Source organism: Antechinus flavipes, chromosome 3 (assembly GCF_016432865.1).
Source record: "Antechinus flavipes isolate AdamAnt ecotype Samford, QLD, Australia chromosome 3, AdamAnt_v2, whole genome shotgun sequence".
NCBI classification, from domain to species: Eukaryota; Metazoa; Chordata; class Mammalia; order Dasyuromorphia; family Dasyuridae; genus Antechinus; species Antechinus flavipes.
In genome coordinates, this window is record NC_067400.1 from 265583633 (window position 1) to 265610311 (window position 26679).

Sequence of the window (26679 nt, forward strand, 5' to 3'; positions counted from 1 at the left end):
GACTATATCAGTTCTTTCTATGGAGGCAGATGGTAATTTTCATCTTGAATTGTTTGAGATTGTTTTGGATCATTGTATTGCTGAAAATAGCTAAGTCATAATTACATAATTATTAATATGATGTTGTCGTTACTGTGTACAATGTTCTAGTTCTGCTTACTTCATTCTATATCAATTCAAGTAAGTCTTTCAGGTTTTTCAGAAATCAACTTATTCAGAATTTCAAAATTCCATTATAATTATGTATCATGACTTGTTCAGCTATTCCTCAATTGATGGACATCCCATCAATTTCCAATTCTTAGCCACCACAAGAGCTGCTATAAATATTTTTGTACAAATACATTCTTTTCCCTTTTTTCTTTTATCTCTTTAGGATGAAGACTTTTTAGTGATATTGCTGAATCAAAATGTGAAACTGTACATGTTTTATAGCCATTGAGGAATAATTCCAAATTGCTCTTCAGAATGGTTGGATCAATTCTCACTCCTATCAATAGTGTATTTGTATTCCACTTTTCCACATCCTTCTAACATTTATCATTTTTATTTCTGTCATATTAGTGCATCTGAAAGATGTGAAATGGTATCTCAGAGTTATTTTAATTTGAATTTCTTTAATCAATAGTGGTTTAAAGCATTTAAAAATATGACTATAGATAGTTTTGATTTCTTTGTCTGAAAGCTGCCTGTTCAAATCTTTTGACCATTTATCAATTTGGGAATGACTTGTATTCTAGTAAATTTGATTTGATTCACCATATATTTGAGAAATGACGCCTTGATTAGATATACTTGGATTTTCTTTGAAGAAGTGAAAACTGGACAGTTTTCATTTAAGATTTCTTAGGCTTTTTTGTTGTTTGTAATCTTTAGGTGATCAAATATTTCTTCAGTTTTTTCCTTCTTTATCACTTTTCCAGGTCAGTTGTTTTTGCCATGGGTTTATCTTACATTTTCTTATATATTTTTTTCTTTTTGACTTTGTTTTAATATTTCTTGTTGCCTCATGAAGTCATTGGTTTCTCTTTGGTCTGTTCTCATTTTCAGAGAGTTTGCTGCTTGGACACAGTTTAGTACTTTTGCTAAACTTTTGTTTTCTTTTTCATTTTTTTGCTTCCTTAGTTCTCATTTCTTTACAAAACTTTTTCTCTAGTGTTTTCATTTCATTGATTAACTGCTCCCCTCAACATTTTAACTCTCAAACAATAATAATGACAGCAGCAACAACAACAAACTCTTGCTTCATCTCTTCTGAGAATTCTAGTTAAGTTTGTGCCTGAGCTATGTTTTTATTTAAATCTTTGCTTGTGGATGTTTTGAAGTCATTCTCTTCTGATTTTGTCTCATTTCTGTCTGATTTCTGCTATGATAAAAGCTTTTTTTTAGTAGCGTGATTGTGTGTGTGTGTGTGTGTGTGTCTGTGGTTTGCTTATTCTTCCAGTCACCTTCCTAATTTTAGACTTTATGTCAGAACTAGACTGCTACACTCTAAAAGAAATCTAGGAGAAGAAGAAAGCTGCTCCTGCTATTGTTTTCTTGGAATATTGAGTTTTGTGTTATTCCATAATCTCTGACTGAGGATTTGATGCTCCCAAAGTGATCTGCTGGTTTGAGTTTTGTAAGTTACTGTCCTGAGTTTGGATTTGAACTTGGCACATTTCAGTCAATTGGAAAGCCCTACTGGTTTTCAGCAACATATTTGCTGACTCTCTGTTGGTTTGAGATTCCTGTCCTGGTTATTGCTCTATAGGCTATAGACTGGGTTCAGAGCTAGAGCTGAAACTCTGTTCTGTTTCTAGGATCTGAGCCATACTGCTGCTGCTTGCTTTGTTTGGGTTACATTCAGTCTGGATCTGTGATTTGAAGCTGGGTAGTAGTCAATAGCTTCTCATTTCATTGCCCAAGGATAGATCTGGGACCTCCTATTGTCCTGGTTTATAGTTTTTCCCCCCACCTGAATGCTAAAGTGCTGCCTGTTAGCATACTTCTGATCATATTCCTTTCCCAGAGTCTGCGGATTCCTTTGTGGGTCTCCTTGGGCTGACTTAGGCTAGAAAAATGACATGGTGAGATTTTTTCACCTTTGATTTCCCCATCAGAATTTGGTCTGGTGCGTTTTTCTAAATCTGTTTGGAGAGGGTTTTTTTTTGGGGGGGGGAATGGAAGGAGCTTGCAGCACTGCTTCTTGCAGTTTCACCAATTTGGCTTTACCTCTGAACATTTAATGAGTGCCTGCTATGTATCAGTCACATCCAAATATTAATGAAGCAAAGCGTTTGTATTATAATTAGAAAGAAAAAGGAAGTAAACTGATATAAAATGAACAGGACAGATGTTAAAGACAATAAGTACATGAATTTTAACTGAGTAAGCTTCTGGAGAGCAGAAAGGACAATTTAACTGTGATGACAGAAGTAGTATCTAAGGAAGAGCCAATCAGCATCTATGGCTTGGTTACTAGGCAGGATGCCAAATGGAATGGTTGATTTGGAATCAAAAGTGGAGAGTTTAGGGAGGGTATGGTATAGGAGAAGCCATTTATCCATTCATCCAATAAACACTGATCAAATATTTACCATTTATTTACACACACACACACACACACACACACACACACACACCCTACTGAGCTAGTCACTAAAGATCTTTCCTACATGACCTTACTAAGCTAACTCAATACAGCCAATATGCTTTTTCAAATTAAGCCAAGAAACATGTCAACAGGAAATAGTCAGTTGGTAATACTCTCTCCAGTTAGCAATGATTTCTTAATCATCAAATACAATAACTTTTCCTCAGTCCTTATTTTTCTTAACTTCTCTACAGCATTGGACATTCAACTACTCTTTCCTTTTGACTGTTCTCTTCTTTCTAGACTCTTTTGATTCTTCTTGTTCGTCTACTCCTCTCAAATCTACTTTGCTAACTTCACATCCATAATGTACCCCCTATCTGGGTATAGTCCAAAGCTCCTATTTATTGTATCCTGTTATTATCTTAGCCTGCTTCCTTTTCCATTTCTATACCCACTCAGTGACATTAGCTTTCAGGCATTTAATTGTCAACTCTATGCAAATGACTTAGAGAGCTACATATCAAGTCATAATTTCTCTCTTAAGTTCATGTCTCTATCACATGACCTCCTGGTGTTTCAGAATAGATTTCTCATTGCATTTCTCATGGAACTAGAATTCTCAAACCCAACTTATTTGTTGTGATACGGAAGCCATCTGCCAGTGGCTGCTGGAGGTCTAACTCAGACCTGTAGAATGGATCTCTTCATTGTGAGAGGATGATGAAGATACAAGGAGACTGACATGCAGTTGCTGTTTTCTGATCTCTCCACTGAGAGGCAATTGCATTCTCTGACCTCTCTCCTCTTCTCTCTTGCCTTCAATTTATTTCATTCCCAATCCACAAGGAACATCTTTAAAGGCTGCTTTGCAACTCCTTCAAGTTTATGATTCACAGTTGAGGAGGCTCTCGGAGAATTGATCTGCCCTATTCACCCAGGCATGGTCCTTAAAACTTATTCACAACAGAACTTAATCTCTTCCACCTAAACTTATCTAACTTATGAATTTCCTCATTTCCTTAGGGGTACCATCTTTTCATTAACACAGGTTTACAATCTTGGAGTCATCCCTAACTCCTCACATCCTCTCACCCTTTATATTCTTCAATCAATTGTCATTTGTTTGTCATTTCCACATCTCCTGCATCCCTTCTTTTCTCTTCATGCCTATAACCAAAACCCTAGGTCAGGCCCTTCTTACTCTTCCCTACACTATCCTAATAGCTTCTAATTGGTCTCTCTACTGTGAATCTCTTCCTTCTTAATCTATCCTCCACCCAGCTGCCCAAATCTGACCAGATCACTTCCCGGTTTTAGAAACTCCATTGTCTCCCTATTACTTTTAGGATCAAATATAGCCTCCTCTGTTTGGCATTTAAAATCATTCGTAAATGGCTCCATTCTATCTTTACTGTTACTACATATTACTACCCTTCACATATTCCCATGTCCAGCCAAACTGACTTTTTTGGTATTCTTTGCACATATTTGATCTTCTCCTTATGTCTTGTCATACAAAATAAGAGAATGGATTCTCTTTTCATTGCTGTCTCTCAGAATTCCTAATATAGGGGCAGTTAGTTGGTGTAGTAGGTAGAGCACCAGCCCTGAAGTCAGGAGGACTTGAGTTCAAATCTGGTCTCAGACACCAACCCTGAGCAAGTCACTTGACCCCAATTGTCTCAGAAAAAAAAATCCCTAACATACTTTATTTATTTATTTATTTTTTTGCTGAGGCAATTGAGGTCAAGTGACTTGCCCAGGGTCATACAGCTAGGAAGTGTTAAGAATCTGAGCTTAGATTTGAACTCAGGTCCTCCTGACTTAAGGGCTGGTGTTCTCTCCACTGCATCACCTAGCTGCTCCCTCTAACATACTTTAAAATGCTACTTCAAATGCTACATCCTAGATTAGTCCTTTCATCAGCCTCCCCCCATATTCTAGTGTTCAATCCCATCACCTTGTTTGATTATATATATATATATATATATATATATATATATATATTTCTACCTAGAGTATGAACCTCCTTGACATCAGGTTCTGTTTCATTTATTATGTTTTTGTATCTGCAATTCCTGACACAATGTGGATTCTTACTATATGCTTGTTGATTGATTAATTGCTAAGCCTGGAGTCAGGAAGACCAGAGTTCAAATGTGACCTTAGACATTTACTAGTTGTGTGACTCTTGGGCAAGTTATTTACCCCATTTGTCTTAGTTTGTGTATCTATAAAATGGAAATAATAAAACTTCCTATCTCCCAAGGTAATTGTGAGAATCAAATGAAATACTAATTGTAAATAGTTTATATGAACAATGAACTGTGTGTATATATATGCACAAGAACAAACCATGTATGTACATAGAGTATGCATATATACATTGTATATGTACATGTATGTACATATGCATTTATATGTGTGTGTGCACATACGCAGAGTAACAATTCTTTGTTTCTCTTTGTGAAGTTGCCTCTGGAGGACAGATTTTACAAAATATGGGATACATAGCAGACTAGATTTTTGCCAATTGGGGAAATCTAAGTATCAATTGAAACTCTAGTCTGGACAACCTAACAATAAATAAAAGATGAGACTTTTGGACAATAAATAGTGTTCTTCAAGACAGACACATAAATTTGACTAGCAATCAGAGAATTGCCCAACAAGGATAGTATCCAGACTTGACCAGAAAAAACAAGTGGATTAAATACAAGCACATTGGGTAATACTTAACTTTGGGATACAAACTAGGACAAAGCAATGAGTTCGTCAAAAAGTATTTAAGTTTTTGCTATGTGCCAGGGACTGGACCTAGGCACTGGACATACCACAAAAGGTAAAAAATAATTCCTGCTCTTCTATTAAGTATAACCTAATACTTGACAAAAAACAAACAAAAAAAACCCCCCAAAACCAGACCCGACTCTTTGATACTGAGTTCTTCTGGACCAGGCACAAGAATATGCAAAGAAAAAAATAGTGTTCACCAAACATTTTAACTTGATGCTACAGAATGTTATCTGATACTTTAAAAAAATCTATATCCCAACTGACTTTTCTTCCTGCCTCCTCATCCTTCTTGAAAATCCATTTTTTAAAAGTTTTTGTGTTCTGGTGTCCAAGTAAGTGATACTTTCCTTCCTTGGGCTTCCTTAGTCTTTATACTGAAAGCTCTTTGGAGAACTCAGTGCATTATTCCACCCACAAAAAGGCATTTGCATCAGGACAAAATAAAGAGGATGACAATTTAGTAATTCCAGGAGTTGACTCTGGGAAATGACTTCTAAGCTTAATGTTCTTTGTTCATGGGCCTAAACAATCTCAGAGCATTCTGCATTCATTATTCCCTTGCACAGCTGTATGCCAGGATAAAGGCTTATGCATTCAGTAAAGAGTGCTGTCTCATTCTCTAAATGACAGGACTGAAGTCTCTTATATGTCCTCCCTTTTTAAATTGAATCTGAAACACATAAAATTAGACTTCCCAGGGGCTTCTTTCCTAGTTTTCATTTACTACAGACATTAGAGGCACAAATCCAACTTTGTAACTGTCACTTTTAAACACTGAAAACAGTATATCCTTTCCTTGTCCCTGGTGATGGGAAAAGTAATTTCTTTTTTATAATTTCCCTGAGCTCATTTTTGAAAATAAAGAAGTCTACTGTGCCCCACTCCCTAACTATAATTTTCCTTTATTTGAATGTAAGTTCCTTGAGGGCAGGGCCATTTTAAGTTTTGTATTTTTATTTTCAGCATTTAGCATAGTACTGGCATATAATTGGCAGTTAATAAATATTTCCTGAGTAGAATTTGAGGTTGTGTGGTAGGTGAGACTAACAAGTTTTTGGAGGGATTGTAATTTCATATTTGCGATGCTAGGTGGCACAGTGAACTAGGTGGGTGACTTTGGGCAAGGTACTTTAACCCTATTTTTCTCAATTTCCTCTTTTGCAAAATGAGCTGGAGAATAGTGACAAAACCCCTCTAGTATCTTTACCATAAAAACCCCGAATAAGATCATGAAGTATAGGATATGCCTGAAAAATGACTGAACAACAAAATTCATATTTTCTCCATTGTGGGGAGAGAAGTGGCCTTTGAGTAAAGAAGATCTGGATTTCATGTTCCACCTCTGACATCTGCTGACTTTGTGACCTTGGGCAAATCAATTAAATTCTTACTGTCCCAGACAATTTTCCAAGATTACAAATTGTAAAACATTTGTTAACCTACATTGGAAGAAGGGGTTTCCTAATTCTAGCCATATGAAAATATGCTCCAAGTCATTATGAATCAGAGAAATACAAATTAAGACAACTCTGAGATACCACTACACACCTGCCAGACTGGCTAGAATGACAGGGAAAGACAATGTGGAATGTTGGAGGGGATGTGGGAAAACTGGGACACTGATACATTGTTGGTGGAATTGTGAACATATCCAGCCATTCTGGAGAGCAATTTGGAACTATGCTCAAAAAGTTATCAAACTGTGCATACCCTTTGATCCAGCACTGATACTACTGGACTTATACCCCAAAGAGATACTAAAGAAGGGAAAAGGACCTGTATGTGCCAAAATGTTTGTGGAAGCCCTGTTTGTAGTGGCTAGAAGCTGGAAAATGAATGGATGCCCATCAATTGGAGAATGGCTGGGTAAATTGTGGTATATGAACGTTATGGAATATTATTGTTCTGTAAGAAATGACCAGCAGGATGAATACAGAGAGGACTAGCGAGACTTACATGAACTGATGCTAGGTGATGCAGAACCAGGAGATCATTATATACTTCTACAACGATACTGTATGAGGATGTATTCTGATGGAAGTGGATTTCTTCAACAAAGAGATCTAACTCAGTTTCAATTGATCAAGGATGGACAGAAGCAGCTGCACCCAAAGAAAGAACATTGGGAAATGAATGTAAACTGTTTGCATTTTTGTTCCCCCCCCCATATTTTTACCTTCTGAATCCGATTCTTCCTGTGCAATAAGAGAACTGTTCGGTTCTGCACACATATATTGTATTTGGGATATACTGCGACATATTTAACATGTATAGGACTACTTGCCGTCTTGGGGAGGGGGGTAAAGGGAGGGAAGGGAAAAGTTGGAACAGAAGTATTCACTTCTGCAAGGGATAATGTAAAAAATTACCCTTGCATATGTTCTGTCAATAAAAAGTTATTAAAAAAAAAAGGAAGAAAGGGTTTTCTTACCAATAGTTTCCTTATAATAATGAAACCACAGGTCCAGTCATCAAACATATTCACAGATTCTAAGGTTTCAAAGGGACCATGGAAGTCATGCTGTCCAATCTATTCTTAAGAACAATCCTGATAGGTGATCATTTTGTTTCTGCTTAACTACTTTTGGTGATGGGAAACTTCCTACCATTTTTAGACAGCTCTAATTTTTAAAGAGTTCTCATTAACCCTGAACTAATGTAGTAACTGTTCATTAAAGAAATAAAGTTTGGAATTACTTATTCTTAGTGAACCTGTAGTGCTTTCTAGGTATTATCAGAGGATCATAACTTTGTTTTAGGCTTCTAAGTATTTTTTTAAATATATTATTAATATTTTGTTTTTGTTTCTTTACATTACCTCTCTCTCTTTTTTGAGGCAATTGGGATTAAATGACTTGCCCAGGACCAAACAAGTGGTTAATATCTAAGGCTGTATTTGAAACTTTTCCTTCACATTTCCGATTGCTTCATCCAATGACCTAAGAAACATAGTCTGGAGTGATGATCCTTAGAAACTTGAGTGGTCATGCATTAATAACCACTTTCACTCAACCTCCCATTTCACTATCTCCTTGAAAGATGGCTGTAAATTTTTCCAAGTAACAACAGAATATTGTATCCTGGACTTAAAGTGCAATAAGACCTGGGTCTGACTAGTTCTTTGAGCCAAGAAAGTCTTACTCTTTCTGAGCCTTGGTTTATTCATGTGTAAAAAGAGGGAAATGATAGCTCCTGCTTTACAAGGTTTTCATGTGAATCCAATGAAATCATAAAGGTGCTCTGCAAATCTTCCAATACCACATAAGTTTTTGCTGTTTATTATTTGGATCATCAATAGGTCCAAATGTGATTGTTTCCATTCACTATATGAATATCCATAATGAGGTGAACACCATGTAGAGCTGTTACAAGATATATTTCATGTCCTGATTCCTTACCAATGATATAGCTGGAGCAAATACCTTAATTCCTCTGGGCCTCTACTGCCTAATTAGATATTGCTTGCATTTATAATTTTGAGAAGATCCAATAAGGTACTATATGTAAAATGGCTTGTGAACTTATTTCCATTTTTAAAAATAGAATTAATGTTAGGGGGCAGCTGGATGGCACAGCTAGATGGATAGAGCATGAGCTTTGCAGTCAGGAGAATCTGAGTTCAAATTTGGCCTCAGACACTTAATACTTACTAGTTGTGTAATTTTGGGCAGATCACTTAATCCCAATTGTCTAATAAAAAATTAAAAATAGAATTGATGTGAGCACACAGAGAAGGCTACTTAATATGCACAAGAACTTGAAAGCGGTGCAAACAGTTGGAGCTTGCCTCAAATGAAAGGCTTGAGGAAATCTCTGATTTTACTCTTGGGACAGGAAAGATTTGGAGGAGCACAGCTCTTCCTCTCTTCAAAAAAACAGTTGTCTTTAAGATGTTCACTAGACCCCTCATCTGCAAACAGGACAAAGACCTCAATTTGAGGAACTACTTGTCAGTATATGAATATGGTAAAATTCTTGAACTTCTCCAGGAAGGGATGCTGACTCTGATTACCCTAGAAATTTCAGAGTTGAATGTGGGTGACTGAAGGAATAGAGGTGCCTTTATTATGGCAATATCAAAGAGAATTGGGTTTGGGGGAAAATATAATGGATATGTCATGTTTGAAATGCCTATAGGACATCCATTGATAACTGTTTAATAGGTATTTGGTGATGAAGGATTCCTGTGCAGAAGAAATATGTACTGGGGAAATAGACTTGAGAGTTATCAACATAGGGATGGTGATTGAATCCTTTAAAGCTAATAAGGTCACAAGGAGAAGTAGAGAGAAAAGAGGCCAGCTTAGCAGGATATGAGCCAAGATAAATGAATATCATAAAAATCCCGAAAAGAAAAATTTCTTGTAGGAGAGAATGCTCAGCAATAGTCACAGGGTCATGTTCTAGAGAAAGGTTAAGAGGGTTAAAGCCTGAGAAAATATCATTAGATTTGGCAATTTAAAAATTTAAATGAAAGATACACATCATTGACTAAACTCACTGATTCATGCTACTTATTTTAAAATCCTTTCACAAATTATGCAAAGGTTTTTGTTGAAATTCAGATAGTAAATTTCCATCTTCCCTAATGTCAGCCAGTTGTCCTTGAAAATAAATCAGAAGATGTTTCATGTTTACATTTTTAGGTCAATTTTTTCTATTGGAGGTGAAAAATTGAAATTGAAGTTCTAACATTTTCTTCCCACACTCTAATTCATTATCTTGAGAGCTTTGTACTTTGGAGACCATTTCTCTGTTTAGTCTTTTTTTTCCTTGTCTTAATAAGAGAAATGGAATATATCCTAAAAGAAGACATTTTTCATCATAATTTGTACATACAGATTTCTTTTTTCTTGACTATGCATATTGATTACAAGTTGTTTTTCTTTACTTTTAAGGAGGAAAGAAAATACTTTTTCATTAAAAATAAAGTTTAATGATAAAATATGAAAAAGAATCAATGATGAGACAGAAGGAAGGCTTGAGAGTCAGTAGTTTTTTCCCTTTTGACATATATGATATAAAACTTAAATCATTGCTTGGAGTACCGAAAGTTAAGATATGTTTGGTTCTAGCTCCCTTGTGATCTCATGGTAATGATGATGCTAATGATAGATGACACCAGAGTTTGGAAGAAAGTTTGAGGTTGAGGTTATGGGATAAACAGCTACATTGTTACTAATAATAGCTCATGCTTATTTAGCACTTTGCAGTTTCAAAATACTTTTACACCATTGAGCTAATATAGTCCTCACAACTCTAAGACTACATAAGAAAAGTAGTCAGGAAAACTTATCATCTTGAGTTCAAATCCAGCCTCAGACACTTAACTAATTGTGTGACCCTGAACAAGTCACTTAATTCTGTCTCTGTTTCCTCATCTACAAAATGAACAGGATAAGGAAATGGCAAACCACTCCAATGTCTTTGCCAAGTAAACCCAAATGGAATCATGAAAAATTAAACATGACTGAAAAATGACTAAACAACAACAACAAAGGAAATTAGTGTTACTCATTTTGTGGGATATTTTCCTTCATTTTATTTCAGATCTAGAAGTCCCAGCTACTTTTGCTGCGGGAGCACTATATTTGTTAATCTTGGATGAGGCATACCATTGTGTAGCCTGTAGTACTTATCAACCCTAGAAGCAGTCCTGGCCATCCTAAGATACTTCTGACAATGGTTTCTTATCTTGATCTTAGTGAGAGGTTCCCTAGCTTCTTCAGTTCACAGTGATCTTAATATCTCAGTATTTTTTTCTTGAAATCCACATGGCAAAAGGAATCCTAATAGTTCTGTTTATTCAGTAGATAGAAACAATTTAATAAATATTTTATATCAATTTATCCCTGTATTTACTAAAAAATATAATCTACTTGTTGCTAATTTAAATTTTAGATTTTAGAACATAATTCTTTGCCTATACTTTGAAGCCTTTTTTTTTTTAGCATATATTTGAATATTCTACTTAGTCTAAGGCATTTTCTGCATCTATTGACATAATTGTGCTGTTTGATATGTTTTTAATTAATATTGTAATGCCAGAGAAACTGAGGCAAGATAGAAATTAGAGAGTATTTAATATTTTATATGAAAGGGAGAGATTTACTGGTACCAAATTGATCCATGGTTTCATCTCAGAGCTGAATGAGACTATAATCTCCAAGAATCTAGCAAACAATGTGAGCTTTCAGTGACACTTCCACAGATACGAGGCTCAGATACAGGGGATAGACCAAGGCAGGGATGGAGTCAGGGTACTGAGAGCAGGAACTCGGGACTAACAATCCAGTTCTGACAGGGTGAGGGGAGGCATGGGAGATATCTGATAATTAAGATTACAAAATGGGGAGAGGAACCCAACATTCTAATGATGTCTAAGATAGAAGGTCTTTCTCATCTGGATCATCATGATAAAGAGGGAAGGGTGGTGTTGTAGGATTCAGCAGAACAATTCAGGGAAACCGAGGAAGGACAATTTAGGGAAACTGAGTCAGGATATAAAGGAGAACTGTGGCACAACAATATGATTAATGATGTTAATTTTTAAAATACTGAACTATACTTGAATCCTTAGCATAAAACATAGTTGCTAAGTTCTTATTGAAAAAGTTTGAATCAGTTTCATTATTTTGTTCTATAATTCTTCCTAATAAAGGAAAACACCCCCCCCCCCCACATCCACACCCCTAATGATTAGATCTGTCTAGTAGTGAAATGGGAAGTAGTGGTTTTCCCCTTACTGGATATCGCTAAACCAAAGCTGGTTGACCATTTGTTCAGCAAATTTTAGAAGGAATTTTTGTTTAGACATGATTTGCTCTAGTTGGTCTCTGAGTCACTCCTGATTTTGAGAAATCTGTGGAACTGAGTGCCAAATGTTATCCTAGAGCTTAAATGAATTGTCCGAAATCTCTTGACTCATTGGGAGCTGGGCCAGGATTTAAACCCAGTATTTCTGATGGCACCCAAATCTGTGTTCTTCCCACTACACAATCTTGCTTCAGGGTCCCAAACCAGCCAGAAGTCTGTAATTCTCAGATATAATTGCTGACAATGTAGCAATGCCAACATTGGAACTGTCTCCAGGAGGCAATGTTTCATTCACTGTTGATGTTCTTTTAGACTTGTAATCTACTACATTAAAATGTAATTTTACAGATATGTAATTAAAGTCTTGCCCTCTACTATTTTTGCTGCATGATTTCGTTTTGTTACTTTTTTCAGTTTTTCTCTTCCCTGAATTCCATGGTTCAGTTTGCAAGAACTGACACAATAACAGGGTCGGTCAATTGCCAAGACCCAACTCTATTTTCATTTGTGTTTCTCTTTATTTATAATCACAGTCTTTGCTTAAATGCTGCCTTCCCCAAGAAGCAGGGTTTAATTCTGAAATATTGGTGGGACTTATTGAGGCAGCCTAGTTATTATATAAAATTCTTTCAGTTAATCACATTTTATGGAGGGTTTGCTGTGGTTAGGATGTTTCATTAGTTTCTAAGGTTTGACCCAGAAGGGCTTACAGTCTAGTTGAAAAAATAAAACATACAGTTAGTGTCCCGGTGTCCTTTATTATCAAAAAAAAGAATGGTACTAGATTTTTATCACACTTACAATTGTTGATTTAACTTCTGATTTTGTTTAAACTTCCTTAATTTTCTTCCTCTTTTCCTCATTCTGCATCATTACTTGTGTTTTCCTTCTTTCTTATTGCATCATTGTGTTTCCCTTCCTTTTGCTCTCACTGGCTGAGACTGCTCCTTCCAATGATGGTAATCCTCAGCCTTGCCTTTGATTCCTTTTGCTTTTACCTCCTCTAGGTCATCCTTTCTTTTTAATGCAAATGTATATATATATATATTCTTCTTTTTATTCACTTATCCAAGGCAGCTAGGTGATATAGTGGGAAAAGTGCCAGTCCTGAGTTCAAATGTGACCTCAGATTTTTACCAGATATGTGACACTGGGCAAGTTACTTTATGTCTGTTTGCCTCAGTTGCATCATCTGCCCAGATAATAATAGCACCCATCTCCTTAGGTTGTTGTGAGTATCAAACCAGATAATGATTGTGTGTGGCACATCATAAAATCTAAATAAATGGTAGCTGTTATTATATGGAGAGCTAGACTTGGTATCAGGAAAAAAAGTTAAAATCTGAGCTGATAGGCTTTCTAATTCTGTGACCCTGGGCAAGATATTTAATCTCCTCCTACCTCAGTTTCCTCATTTATAAAATGAGGATAATAAGAGTAGCTGCCTTGCAGAGTTGTTGGGAAAATAAAATGAAATTGCACTTGCAAAAAGTGCTTAAGTCCTATATAAATGCTAATTTTTTTATGTTGTTTTCTCTACCACTTCCACAGTCTATGTTACAGAGAAACTGGACTACTTATATTCTGGAACCTTACTGTACTACCATTTTGTGTACCTTTGCTGACATTGTTTCTGCCTTCTAATGAATGCCTTCCCCCAATTCTGTGTCTATTGAAATCCTATCTACTCATTCTTCAAAATTCAATTTAAATGACACCTTTCTAGATGCCCCTTAATGCCAATGCCTTCTCTCAGGAATTACTTCTGATTTATTCCATACATAATTTGTTAGTGTGTAGTTGTTTGTGTATAGCCTCCCTTATTACATTGTAAATTTCTTGAAGGTTGGGACTATTTTTGTATTTCTTTGAATTCCCAGTTCTTAGCACAATGAACGACAGATAATAGGTACTTAATAAGTGCTTATTGACTTGAAATTTCCATCACTAAGTCTGCTTCTTGAACACTTTTGCTTCTCTCATATATTTATTATGCAATATTTTGTTATTATTATTTGTTGTTCCTCATTTCCCACCCCTATAATACTAGCTCCAAAAGTACCAGGAATAATATTTTATTTGTATCTATCTCCCTTAGTACCTGGTACAATACTCTGCCCATAGTAAACATTTAATAAATGCCTTTTAAGTTGAAGTATTTTTAGCTCCATCAAGTGTCAACTGCTCCCTTCACCTGCTCCTCTTTATTTATATCTATTTGTGTTCCCTGGTTATGGGAGATAATTTTTCCTACCCTTTATTTCCTGGCTCACTCCCTTTCCTCCAGGATAATTGTTCCCCTTTTTTTCCCCATTCTTTTCTTAACATCACCTAAGACATCACAGAATTACTCTCAGGCCTTATGAATCTATCTCTCTTCCATCCCTTTCCTTCTTCCCACCCCCACTCCTGCCCCATGTCATTTGTAGCATTACATTTGGTTTCTCTGGATATTATCCTTGGATATAAGTCTATACCATTTGCTTTCTGAAATATCATATTCCCAAACCTTTGCTTCTTTATAGTGAAAACAGCTAAATTGTATGTGATCCTGACTGTGGCTCCTCAGTACTTTCTGGCTGCTTGAAGAATTTCTTCTTTGAACTGGAAGCTTTGGATTTTGGCTGACATTTATGGAATTTTGTGATTTAATTTTGTGATTTCTTTCAAAACATATTTGTGTATTCTTTCTAATTTGTATTTCTAATTGTGTATTCTTTGTGTATTTGTGTATTCTTTCTAATTTGCCCTCTGGTTCTAATCCTTTAAGATTTCTTATAACATTATATTTAGATTTTTTGATGTGGTTGTTCATAGTATTCAAATAGTCCAATGAATCTTAGTTTTCTCCACCTTGATCAGTTTTCTACGTCAGTTGCTTTTTCAATCTTATGACTTTGTTTTAATATCTCTTATAGTCTAGTGAAGTCATTGGCTTTTATATGATCCATTCTAATTTTCAAGGAATCTTTTTTTAAATTAAAGCTTTTTAATTTTCAAAACATATGCATGGATAATTTTTCAGCTTTAACCCTTGCAAAACCTTGTGTCCCAATTTTTCTCCATCTTCCCCCCACCTCTTCCCCTAGATGGCAAATAATCCAATATATATTAAATATGACAAAAATTTATGTTACATCCAATATATGCATACATATTTATACAATTATCTTTCTGCACAAGAAAAATCAAATCAAAAAGGGGAAAAAATAGAAAGAAAATAAAATGCAAGCAAACAATAACCAAAAGAGTGGAAATGCTGTGTTGTCATCCCCATTCAATTTCCTCAGTCCTTTCTCTGGTTGTAGGAACTGTCTCCATTACAAAATCATTGCAACTGGCCTAGACCATCTTATTGTTGAAAAGAGCCATGTCCATAAGTGTTGATCATTATATAATCTTGTTGTTGCCATGTACAATGGCAACAAAAGACAGAAATATTCTGCTCATTTACTTAGCATCAGTTCATATAAGTCTTTCCAGGTCTCTCTGAAATCATTGTGCTGATTGTTTCTTATAGAACAATAATATTCCATAACATTCATATACCATAACTCATTCAACCATTCTCCAGCTGATGGACATCCACTCAGTTTCTAATTTCTTGCCATTATAAAAAAGGCTGCCATGAACATTTTTGCACATGTAGGTCCCTTTCCCTCCTTTAAGATATCTTTAGGATACTAGCCCAGTAGAAACACAGCTGAATCAAAGGGTATGCACATTTTAATAGCCCTTTGGGCATAATTCCAAATTGCTCTCCAGAATCTAGATCCAATGGTTGGATCACTTCATAACTCCACCAACAACGCATTAGTGCCCCAGTTTTCCCACATCCTCTCCAGCATTGGTCATTATCTTTTCCTGTCATCTTAACCAATTTGAGAGGTGTGTAGTAGTACCTCAGAGTTGTCTTAATTTGTATTTCTCTGATCAATAATGATTTAACGCACCTTTTAATATGACTAGAAATGGTTTTAATTTCTTCATCTGAAAATTATCTGTTCATATCCTTTGACCACTTATCAGTGGAGAATGGCTTGAATTCTTATAAATTTGGGTCAATTCTCTCTATATTTTAGAAATGAGGCCTTTTTCAGAACCTTTGCATGTAAAAATGTTTTTTTTTCCAGTTTCTTGCTTCCCTTCTAATCTTGTCTGCATTAGTTTTATTTGTTCAAAAATTTTCTAACTTAATATAATCAAAATTATCTATTTTGTATTCAATAATGAATTTCAGTTCTTTTTTAGCCACAAATTCCTTCCTCTTCCTCCTTCTCCTCCTTCTCCTTCTCCTCCTCCTCCTCTATGCCCTCTTCCTCCTTCTCTTCTTTCTCTTCTCTTCCTCTTCGTCCTCCTCTTCTTCCTCCTCTTCCCCCCCTCCTCCTTCTCTTTGTTCTCTTTCTCCTCATCTTCCTTCTCTTCTTCTCTTTCTCTTCCTTGAATTCAGATTTGTTGTCAGGGCTGAACTCTGATACAGTTGTAGAAGGAATCTCTGGGATGGTTTTTTTTTGCTGATTTCTTGGAATATTGAGTGTGGTTCCAGGATCTCAGGCACAGGCTGGGATCTCTAAGTTTTCAGTGCTCCCAAAGTGATATACAGTTTAGGCCAAAGTGATATATAGTGATAACAGCACTGCTTTCTCTCACTCATGCCTCCATCCCTAGAACTCTTCCCCAATCCAGGTCTGATCTTGTAAATTCTTTACCCAGGTTTGACTTTGAGCAACAATAGAAAACTGTTGGCCTCAGCCTTTATCATCTAGCATGAAAATTTATTGGTTCAGTATGATAAACCTCAGCTTTGGCCTGGGTTTGCTGCCTTGGTTATTATTCTGCAAGCAAGGGCTAGTTGTTGGAATTGAGTCCACAGTCTACTAGAGGGGTCTGGTCCACACTGTTGTCTTTTTTGCTTTTGAACTTCCTCTTTTCTCAGTATACCTCCTTGGGTCACTCTACTTGACACTACTTCTAAGTATAAATACCTTCTTCCTGCCCTGCTTTGTGACCCTCAACTGGATAGTTGGTGATACAGTCTGTCTCCCTGGTAGGAGTCTGGGAGTCTTTTTTCATGGTGTGGAGTGCTCTTTATCCACAGTGTTCAACAGACCCATCTGCCTTTCTGCTGCCTGGGGCTAGAAAAACGACATACTATGACTTTTTATGCATTTTTAGATCAGGAATTAGTCTGGGGCATTTTCTAGATCTGTCTGGAGAGAAGACTTGTTGTGCAGTGTCCTATTATTTCTCCATCTTGTCTCAATCCCTCAGTTTCTATCATAATCTTACAGTCAATTGAAATAAAATATACCTTCTCTCATGGAGCTTACATTCAATAGTGGGAGGCAACATATACATAAATAAATATGTACAGAAGTAATACAAATAATTAAACACAAGGTAATTAGGAAGGGAAGGCACTTGTCATTGGTGTGATCTGATACATGGGTAGAACATTTACTAACTGCTTACTGTGTGCCAAGCACTATGCTAAGTACTGGGGATTCAGATGCAAGCAAAAAGGAGAGTTTCCATACTAAAGGAAGAAGATAGCATGTAAAAGAGAATTGGAAGGTGGGAGATGAGGATGGACACAAGGTGATGCTTGTGCTTTGTCTTGAGTAAAAGAGGAATTCTTTGAGGCAGAGTTGAGGCAGAGAGTGGAAGTCCATTCTGGGAGTGGCCAATGAAAAAGTATAAACTGGTGTTGGAGCACTTGTCTCCATGAGTAATGGAAAGAAAGTTAGTTTGGTTGGATTGTAGAGTTTGTGAAGAGAATCATATATAACTAGGCTGGAAAGATAGGACCAGGTCAAGTTGTGGCTTTTAATGCCCAATAGAAGTTTACATTTTGTTTTTGAAACAATTGGGAGCCATTGGAATTTATTGCTTAGGGGAGCAAGGTGGTCTGATCTGCAACTGAAGAAAACCATTTTAACTGTTGAGGATGTAGGGAGGATGGATTGGAATTGAGAAAGACTCGAGGTGGAGATCTTTTAGATGGTTTATGCAACATTCCAATAAGTGTCTTGAACTAGAATGATGACTTTGTGGGTAGAAAAAAGGAGTCAGATTTGATAAAACAATGCTCCCTACACTCAAGAAGCTTACAATCTAACAAAGAGTCAAAGATAACACTTAAGTTTTTGAATTTCAAAGACTGAAAAATGGAATTACCATCAACAGAAACATGAATGTTTAGAAAAGAAGTGGGTTTGAGGAGAAATCTATATTTTGGCAACATTGTGTTTAAGATGTTTCTTGGTCTTCTAATTTGAAATGCACAAAAGGCAGTTGTGAATCCTCTGAATTGAAATTATAATTTAGCCCATGAGAACAAATGAAGTCACCAAGAAAAACCATAGAAAGCACAGACCAAAATATGAGAAGCAAAATACCATGATAAATTCTCAGGTAATCAGTTCATTCATTTAGATGGTTTCTTTTGGGTACCAAAGTTTTACTGGAAACTCACTTTGTGCTGAAAATTCTTTGTTGAAATCTAAAATGTATTGATCCCTTTTTTACCTTTGGAAATATAGTATGTTGGATGCAATTGAATTTCTTTCTGCTGATTCAGGATTTTGTAGGGTCCCAGAATCTTCATTCTTTACAGTGATCAATAATTTACAATGTGGATGACCACTACTTATTGCTATAGGACCAGATCATCTCTGGGGTTCTTTTTGACTGAGCTACTTTCCTTTTTTTTGGAGTTAGGACTAAATGTGTGGCATTATCAGCATATTCCTTGGGAGTTGTAGAATTAGAAAATATTCTTAGCATTTATTTATTTTGTGTCACTTTTTAAAATTTGAAAGGAGAAAAAAATCTAGTAAATGAGTTTTCTAGTTCGATGGATTTCAGTTAATCAAGGGTTTATTCTTTCTCTCTCCCTATAAGAGTTAAACACATGCACGCACACACGCACAAACACATACACTTCATTATAAAGCTTCCTTTTGTTTGTCTATCTATGGCCTCAAAGCCTTATGTTTGATGTATACATGTTTGGTGTCCTATCTTACTTGTGGTGAAATTCCAAGATAATATTAGAGCATCAAAAATAATATGTAACTGGCATAGGTGCCCAGAAAACTAGCCTGCTTTTAAGCTTATGAGAAGTGGAGAAGAATAAGCACAAAATGAAAAATTATGCTTGTCATATAATAGCCACCTCCATACTCATTATCACTAAGTTGTCATTCTTTCTTTCACTGATATCCAGCTGCAAGCAATTTCACTGATTTTTCTTTTATGGATGAATCTGCATCCATTTAGTTAAAGGCCTTATCAGAACTGTAACTAAGGCAGGGCAAGCTGAGTTTTGCCACAGGACACTGAAATTTAGAAGGCATAAGACTAAAATAATTATTTTAAAAGATTCTGAAATACTGAATTTTTTTACATTTATATTCTGACACACGTGCATTACTTCAGTAGTGTGGAAACTGTGTTTAGCCCCTCTTTAGAAAGAATAATTAGTTTAAAATAGAAGGCTATCAGATAGTGTACTTCCTTTCCTTTCCTTCATGTAACTGCCTTCTGAATGAGTTCTTCCCTGAAATGTTTTTGCCCTGTTTCCTTCTTGGGGGTCTTCTCCTTATGTAGAGTCTTGTGATGTCTTGAGATCTTCTATGAGATGGACTGGTTGGCAGCCTAGATTTTTTTGCTAGGCAGCCTAGCCTCTTTTGCCCTCAGCCAGAATGGAGAGAGTTTCCCAAGTTTTCTCCTCCCAATAAGTGACACTTTTTCAATTTTTAAAAAAAAATTTCATATCATAAATTCCAAAGCTGATTTGAGCACATCTTTCATGCTGCTGGCTATAGACACCCAAATTGTTACTTATAGTTCTGGGTATTAGATTGACCAATTGTGTATGTTTAATGATTTTTTTTATTTGGTTATAAGTATCACAATCCATAAATACTTAGCAAGTGCCTCCTATAGATAGGCTACTTATGCTAGTCCTTTGAGGGAAATAAAAGTTCTAGCTCTTTCAGAGAGTTTACAATTCAGTTTAGGAGACTATACAAAGATATCAATTTAAGAGAATACTGGATAGTTGAAGAGTACAAATAAATAATATAGAAATTCAAGGAAAGGACAAAATCTAGATTTTTGAAACTTTTGGGAAATTTTGGGGAAAAGACTTTTTTTTTCCCTTTTGAATGTATTTTTCATATCTAAAGTCACCCAATCAAGCCAATAAGCATTTTACAAGTGTTTATTATGTGTCAGGCATATTGTGCATTGGAAACAACTTTAACTTTTTATGATACTTCTTATAAAGTTTGCTGAGAATGTAATGCAAGATAATGTGATTAAATAGACAGCAATTGGGGGGGGGTGGTCTGCCAATATAAATGTTGACCAGAGAAAGTTCCAAAAGTAGTGTTCTCTTACTTGGACTAATATGGTCTTATATATGAACATTTCACAGTACAAATGGATTAGTTAATAAATGCACCTGTGGACCAAGAGTTGCTTGGATTCTAGATTCAGATAGCCTGAAACTTTTCACTAAGTCCTATTGAAAGAATGGGCAAAGTAGTGGGATAATTGAAGTGACATTTGTGGAAAAGGAAAGGCTCTATTTATTTCTCCAGGTAGAAGAAAAAAATCTTGATGCCAAAGTAACAATGAGTATCTGTACCATCTGTTGGATCCATATGGTTTTTAATTCATTGAGAGCACTCTGTTGACTATTTAAATTTCGCTGTGTCTCAGTTTTTCTTTCTTTGAGCAAACATCTGGCATTTCAAAAAGGAACTTTTACAGAACTTGTGTTATGACATCTCTTACTCTTGATGCCAGTAGGAAATAAATATATTGATGCGTGAGTTATAGTTGTGTGAAAAATTGATTTTTCATGGAATATAGGGAAGCCTAATTGTGGACACCTGGGAAGTAGGAACTATAAAATGCCCAATTCTTTCCTCAGGAGGACTTGAGTAAAAATCTATTCTCAGACATTTAGTAGCTTCGTGATGCTGGGCAAGTCACTTAATGCTGTTTGCCTCAGTTTCTTTATCTATAAAATGAGTGGGAGAGAAATGGCAAACCACTTCAGTATCTTTGCCAAGAAAACCTCATAAAGAGGTCACATAGAATTGGAAGTGAATGAAAAAAGACCAAACAACACTAACAGTGTTTTTGGGGGTTACAGAAGATACATTTGCCACATGGGCTTCTGGCTTAGGATTTATAAGCTTCATAGGCTTGGAAGATCATTTAATCTTTGCATCACTGAAGTCTGGAGTACAGATTTTGCTCCTAAGATAATGTATATTAGAAAGGAGGCAGAAAAGGAGGAAGTTCTTATGCCTAAAGGGTTATAAAACTATGCATATCCTTTGATCCAGTAATGTCTCTGCTGGGCCTGCATCTCAAAGAGATCATAAAAAAAAAGGGAAAGGGACTCACATGTGCAAAAAATATTTGTATCAAGCCTTTTTTGTAGTGGCAAGAAATTGGAACCTGAGTAGATGCCCATCAGTTGGAGATTAGCTGAATCAGTTATGGTATATGAATGTTATGGAATATTATTATTCTATAAGAAATGATCAACAGATCATGTAAAATGATTACATGAACTGATGCTAAGTGAAGTGAGTAGAACCAAGAAAAAAACTGTATATAACAACAGCAAGATTATATAATGATTAATTATGATGGATTCGACTCTTTTCAACAATGAGGTGATTCAGACCAATTTCACTAGACTTGTGATGGAGAAAGCCATCTGCATCCAGAGACAGGACTATGAATGTAGGTGGGAAAATAGTACTTTTAACATTTTCGTTGTTGTTTACTTGTTTTTTCTTTCAATTTTTTCCCCTTTGATCTAATTTTTCTTGTGCAGCATGATAAATGTGGAAATATATTTAAAAGAACAGCACATGTTTAACTTATATTGGATTGCTTGCTTTCTAGGAGAGGGGGGAGATGAGGAGGGAGGGAGACAGGGTGAATGTTGAAAACAATCTTTGTATATATTTTGAAAGATTAAAAAAACAATTATTATAAAAAATAAAAGAGGAAGTTCTGAGCTATTTGTTATCTTCCACAGAGAGGGGGACTATATAATGAGAACTATTGAACTTTCTTGATTCATTTAGTTCATTTTCTAATGTGGTATAATGACCATTTTGAAATGTCTAATCATCTTTTTAGTTCAAGGTGGCTGCATCAGTTGGGACAGATGAGAGCCATGGGAAGACAAATTAAAACTGGCGATCACCATATCCCTTCCTATCCCTTCAGGAGAAATATACAATTTCTACATTATCTTCTGTGACTTTCTCTCTGGCAACCCTTTCCTCATCCATCTAAAGTTGAAGTAAACAGGGAAGATGAATCAGAAAGAGTCTGTTAAGGAATCATCTTCCATGGTACAATGTCAACCACTTCCAGTAGAAGGCATTTCTTTTGGCAAGTGATGACTATGACTTGAATAAAGCAAACACTAGGCACTAGTGTACGAAAACTAGAGGTGAAGTTCCTTCATATAACTAAGATGTACTGTGTGAAATTAGAGATATATAGCAATGCTAAAAATCCTCCACTTCCCGGAACTTGCTTTCAAATGCTTTTCAAATGATTCAGTTCCACTTTCCAAATTAGTTCTGTAAAAACAAACAAATATGAATGAGAAAAAGAAAAAAAAAGGAAAGGAGATAAATATTTTCTTTTCATTGTTCCCCCCACAAGAATATTAAAATCACAATATCTATCAAGTACTCTTACTGAGAATTTTCCTTTGTCAGAAGTTGAAAAAAGTTCTATATTCGTATATGTGTATATAGGGAACCTTATATATGTATGTATAAGGTGAAGTTATACACACACACACATATATATATAATATATGTAACAATTATATATATTATATATATGCATGAAAATTTAACTTTGGGAATTTAGAAAACCTAAGAATATATATACTCTTAGATTCTCTAAATTGCTGCATACAGCAATGCAGTTTATTTTGAGTGCCTTTTGACATTCAAGCTAAGAAATCTGATTCCTTTTTTTCTCTTCTCCACCCAAACTCATTTCATAGGATATGCCAATTTTCAGGTAACATAAGCACCCACTGTTCCTTGAGGCTTCTTTTAATTCTAGAGGAGCAGTGGGTTGGCTGGGAAGCATTTTACTGCATTTCATTGGCGTGTAGACTGTATACATTGGCATCTTTGAGTAAATCTCTCTCTGCCTGTTGCTATTGGCATGTGGTCACATCAGAACAACTTGAATTTCATTCAGATGGGTTCTAGCAGAAGTCTGACCCGCCAGAGCTCACTCTAAGTGACCACTATGACTTCACAAATGGCTGCTGAAACTTTTGCTCCTGGTTCTGCATTCTAATATTCCCTGCATGAAAGATGCCAAATTATTGCTTTCAAAATGGAATGTATGTATATATGTAAATATATATCATATGGCTTTTCCTTTTGTAGTTTTCCTTCTTTTTGTTTTATTGTAGGTTCGGGATACTCACCACTAGAAGATGATGAAGATGTGTACTCATACCCTAGAAAGAAAGGTGAATGCTTTGCTTGTATGCTAACAGAGTTTTGCTGGATGCCAGGAATGTTCTCTCTCCTTTTCTGAGCAGACTGAAATAAAGTGACCACAGGACATGCTTAAGGTCTAGTGTGATGAGCAGAGGAGAATATCAAAGTGTTCCTCACCTGCTGGTCACTTTATTCTTCTAAGTCAGTTTTTTCTTTACTGCTCATAGTCTTCCCAGGAGGCTCTATAGCTTATGAAAATGAAAATCAAGCTGGGAGAAATCTTTCCTGATTCCTATGTTCCACCAGGATTGGTTAATAATAAATTAGTGGATGTGATATAGCAAAGGCACTAGGAATAAGGAAGCTTGATTTTCATAAGCTGGTTGAGAATGCTGACTTATCAAGTGATCAGTCAATCAACCAACAAGCAATTATGATGCATCTGCTGTATGCCAGGCACTGTCCTAGGCTTTGGTTTACAAAGAGTAAATTTAGTAAAACAGTTGGAAAGCTTATGTTCCATTTTACCCTTGAAATGATAAATAAAGTCTACTCCTCAGGGATAATATAGCCTGGTAAATAGCCACACTCTCCTCAAATCAGAGAAACAATTCAGGCAATTCTAACTAATTAAATTATCCTTCCCTTACCATCAGAACCAGGTAAGTTTGCTCCATAAGGGGCATCATGTGCTGGGATTTTGTGGTTGTTGGTATTTATTTTAAATTCAAGGAAACCTGGGATGAAGATAGAATATATGTGTTTATATTCTGGAATCTGGCTCCTCTCCTGTGGGAATAATTTGAGGAAAATTGGTTATGAAGGTTTAATCATGGCATTTTTTTTCCAGGGAACCTGTCCACATTTTGGCAAATGGATAATGTATGGTACTGTTCAGCTAAATCTGACATCTTGAGAGTATTAGAGTGTCTTGGGCTACTTCTGAAATATGTAAAATCCCACAAGTTGAAGCTTCACAAACTTTCCAAAAAATTCCCCCAATAGATGGGGTCGGGGGAGGATTAAACAATTATGGAAATAAGTATGGTATGGTAAATATAGAGAACTGGAGAGTCAGAAAAACTTGAGTTCAAATGTTATTTCTATTCTATCTATCTGTAAGTCACTTAGTCAATAAGGGCACCTAGTAACTCTCAATTAAAATTAGAGAATATTTGCCTATCCTCATTGGTAGAGAGAGCTTCCTCACTGGAAATTACTCAAACCAAATAAAGTCAAAATCTGATACAAAACAACAAAAACTCTTTCTTATATTATTTGATTTATAAAGTTGGGACTTTTAAATATATACAAATATTAGTCTGTGACATTTAATATGATGCCCTGACTATAGGGGAAATCCAGGAAAACACTGGGAATCCAGAAAACCTGGGGGATAGATGGACTGTTCTGGTTAATTGCACCTCCTATTTAACTATGAGATTAAAACCAAAACCTTTTCTTGTTGTTATTATAACTATTGCTAATTAAATATGCATTAAAAACAAAATTTTTCTTGTGATTATTGAAAACTTAAAATGTATTAGTGTAGATCTTGTGTGTTTAATAAATACAATGTGGTAAAAAATAATTGAATCATTTTTTCCATGATTAAGAGTTTCAGTGTATCTCATGGGAGTAATCATTCTGAATATCAAATTACATAGTACCCAACTGGAGATGCAGAAGATATAGGAGACTGATCCAAATGAATTTTAAGCCCAGAAACCACTCTGTATATTACATACTCACCTCCCCCCAGTATTTATGCACATATATATGCATATATATATATATATATTTTGTATACACACCTATAAGTATGCATAGATGAATATTTTTCTCTTTATGTAATAAACTTCTATCTTGCTCATTCACCTATTTCTCATAAAAAAACAGACCAAGAAAAAGTGTATAGATGCATTAGGGATTTTTCCAACATTATCCTTGATTGATATATCTGTTTAAAAAAAAAGTCCTTCCAATCTCTGTGTAAACACATTCACAACTCATTTTATCCCAGTGCTTATGTTTGAAAAATTGAATTCAACCATTTAGCTGAAATATTAATTACTTTCATTGCAATGCTAATAATTTGTCAAAAGATGATCTCAAAGATGGATTTGCCTTATAAAAGTAAGCCAAACTGATGACAGTTGAGATTTGAGCAGTAAGAAGAACACAGAGGTTTATTCATGCCTGTTTAAAAAAAAAACAGCATTGCATTTGGATGTAATGCTGCAATGCTAGGAGAGACTAAAAGTACTTCCAAAAGTATGACATCTGCCAAGTTCATACTGCATACATCAAGAACTCTGGGCTTATATATCTGGGTAAGTGTAGGACACCATACTATGCATGTTTTTCTCCCTAAATAATTTTGTATGTAGTTTAACAGAAGTGTGTAGTATAGCATGAATTAAAAATAGGAAACAAACTGTTAATCCTGATTATAATGGCCATTTTATAGCATATTTTAAGCTTTTCCTTAAAGACATAAAATTCTTTGTAGAAAGGGAAAGATTGGAATAATTTATTGATTTATTTACTGATTTATTTTTTATTTATCATTTATTACTGATTTATTCAGTCTGGCAGGTAAAGAGAAAGAGAAGGGAATGAGCATTTATATAGTGCCTTTTATGTACCAGACACTCTGCTTAGTGCTTTTATAAATATTATCTTATTTATCCATTACAAGCCATTAGAAAGGAAGATGGGTAGATCTTTTCTTCAGTATTTCATTGGATCCCCCAGAGGGAATTTAGAGACTTTTTTTTAGCACCTCCAGCTCCATTGGTGATTAGGAAATGATCTGCAATTAGTGCAATTAATCTGCACCTTTCACTAATGCACTTAGCACATGTTTTAATCTGCATTAGAGTTAACTTGGGTCCTAGAATGTGACCTTAAACTTTCTTGTGTTTGTGTCTGATCAAGCCATCTTTAAAGAACATTTAGCATTTCTGG

The 26679-nt window shown here is 35.5% G+C and overlaps 1 protein-coding gene across 2 annotated transcripts in view; it reads left to right on the top strand.

Annotated features, from left to right (window-relative positions):
• SRPX (sushi repeat containing protein X-linked) overlaps positions 1–26679 on the top strand; it is a 103213-nt gene that overhangs the window by 33367 nt on the left and 43167 nt on the right. Inside the window, exon 2 of one of the 2 annotated variants that reach the window (XM_051985040.1) lies at positions 23679–23738. The exons of the other annotated variant lie outside the window; for it this stretch is intronic. Coding sequence (XP_051841000.1) covers positions 23679–23738 — 60 coding nt within the window. The remainder of the gene's footprint in view (positions 1–23678; positions 23739–26679) is intronic. 2 annotated transcript variants of the gene reach the window in all.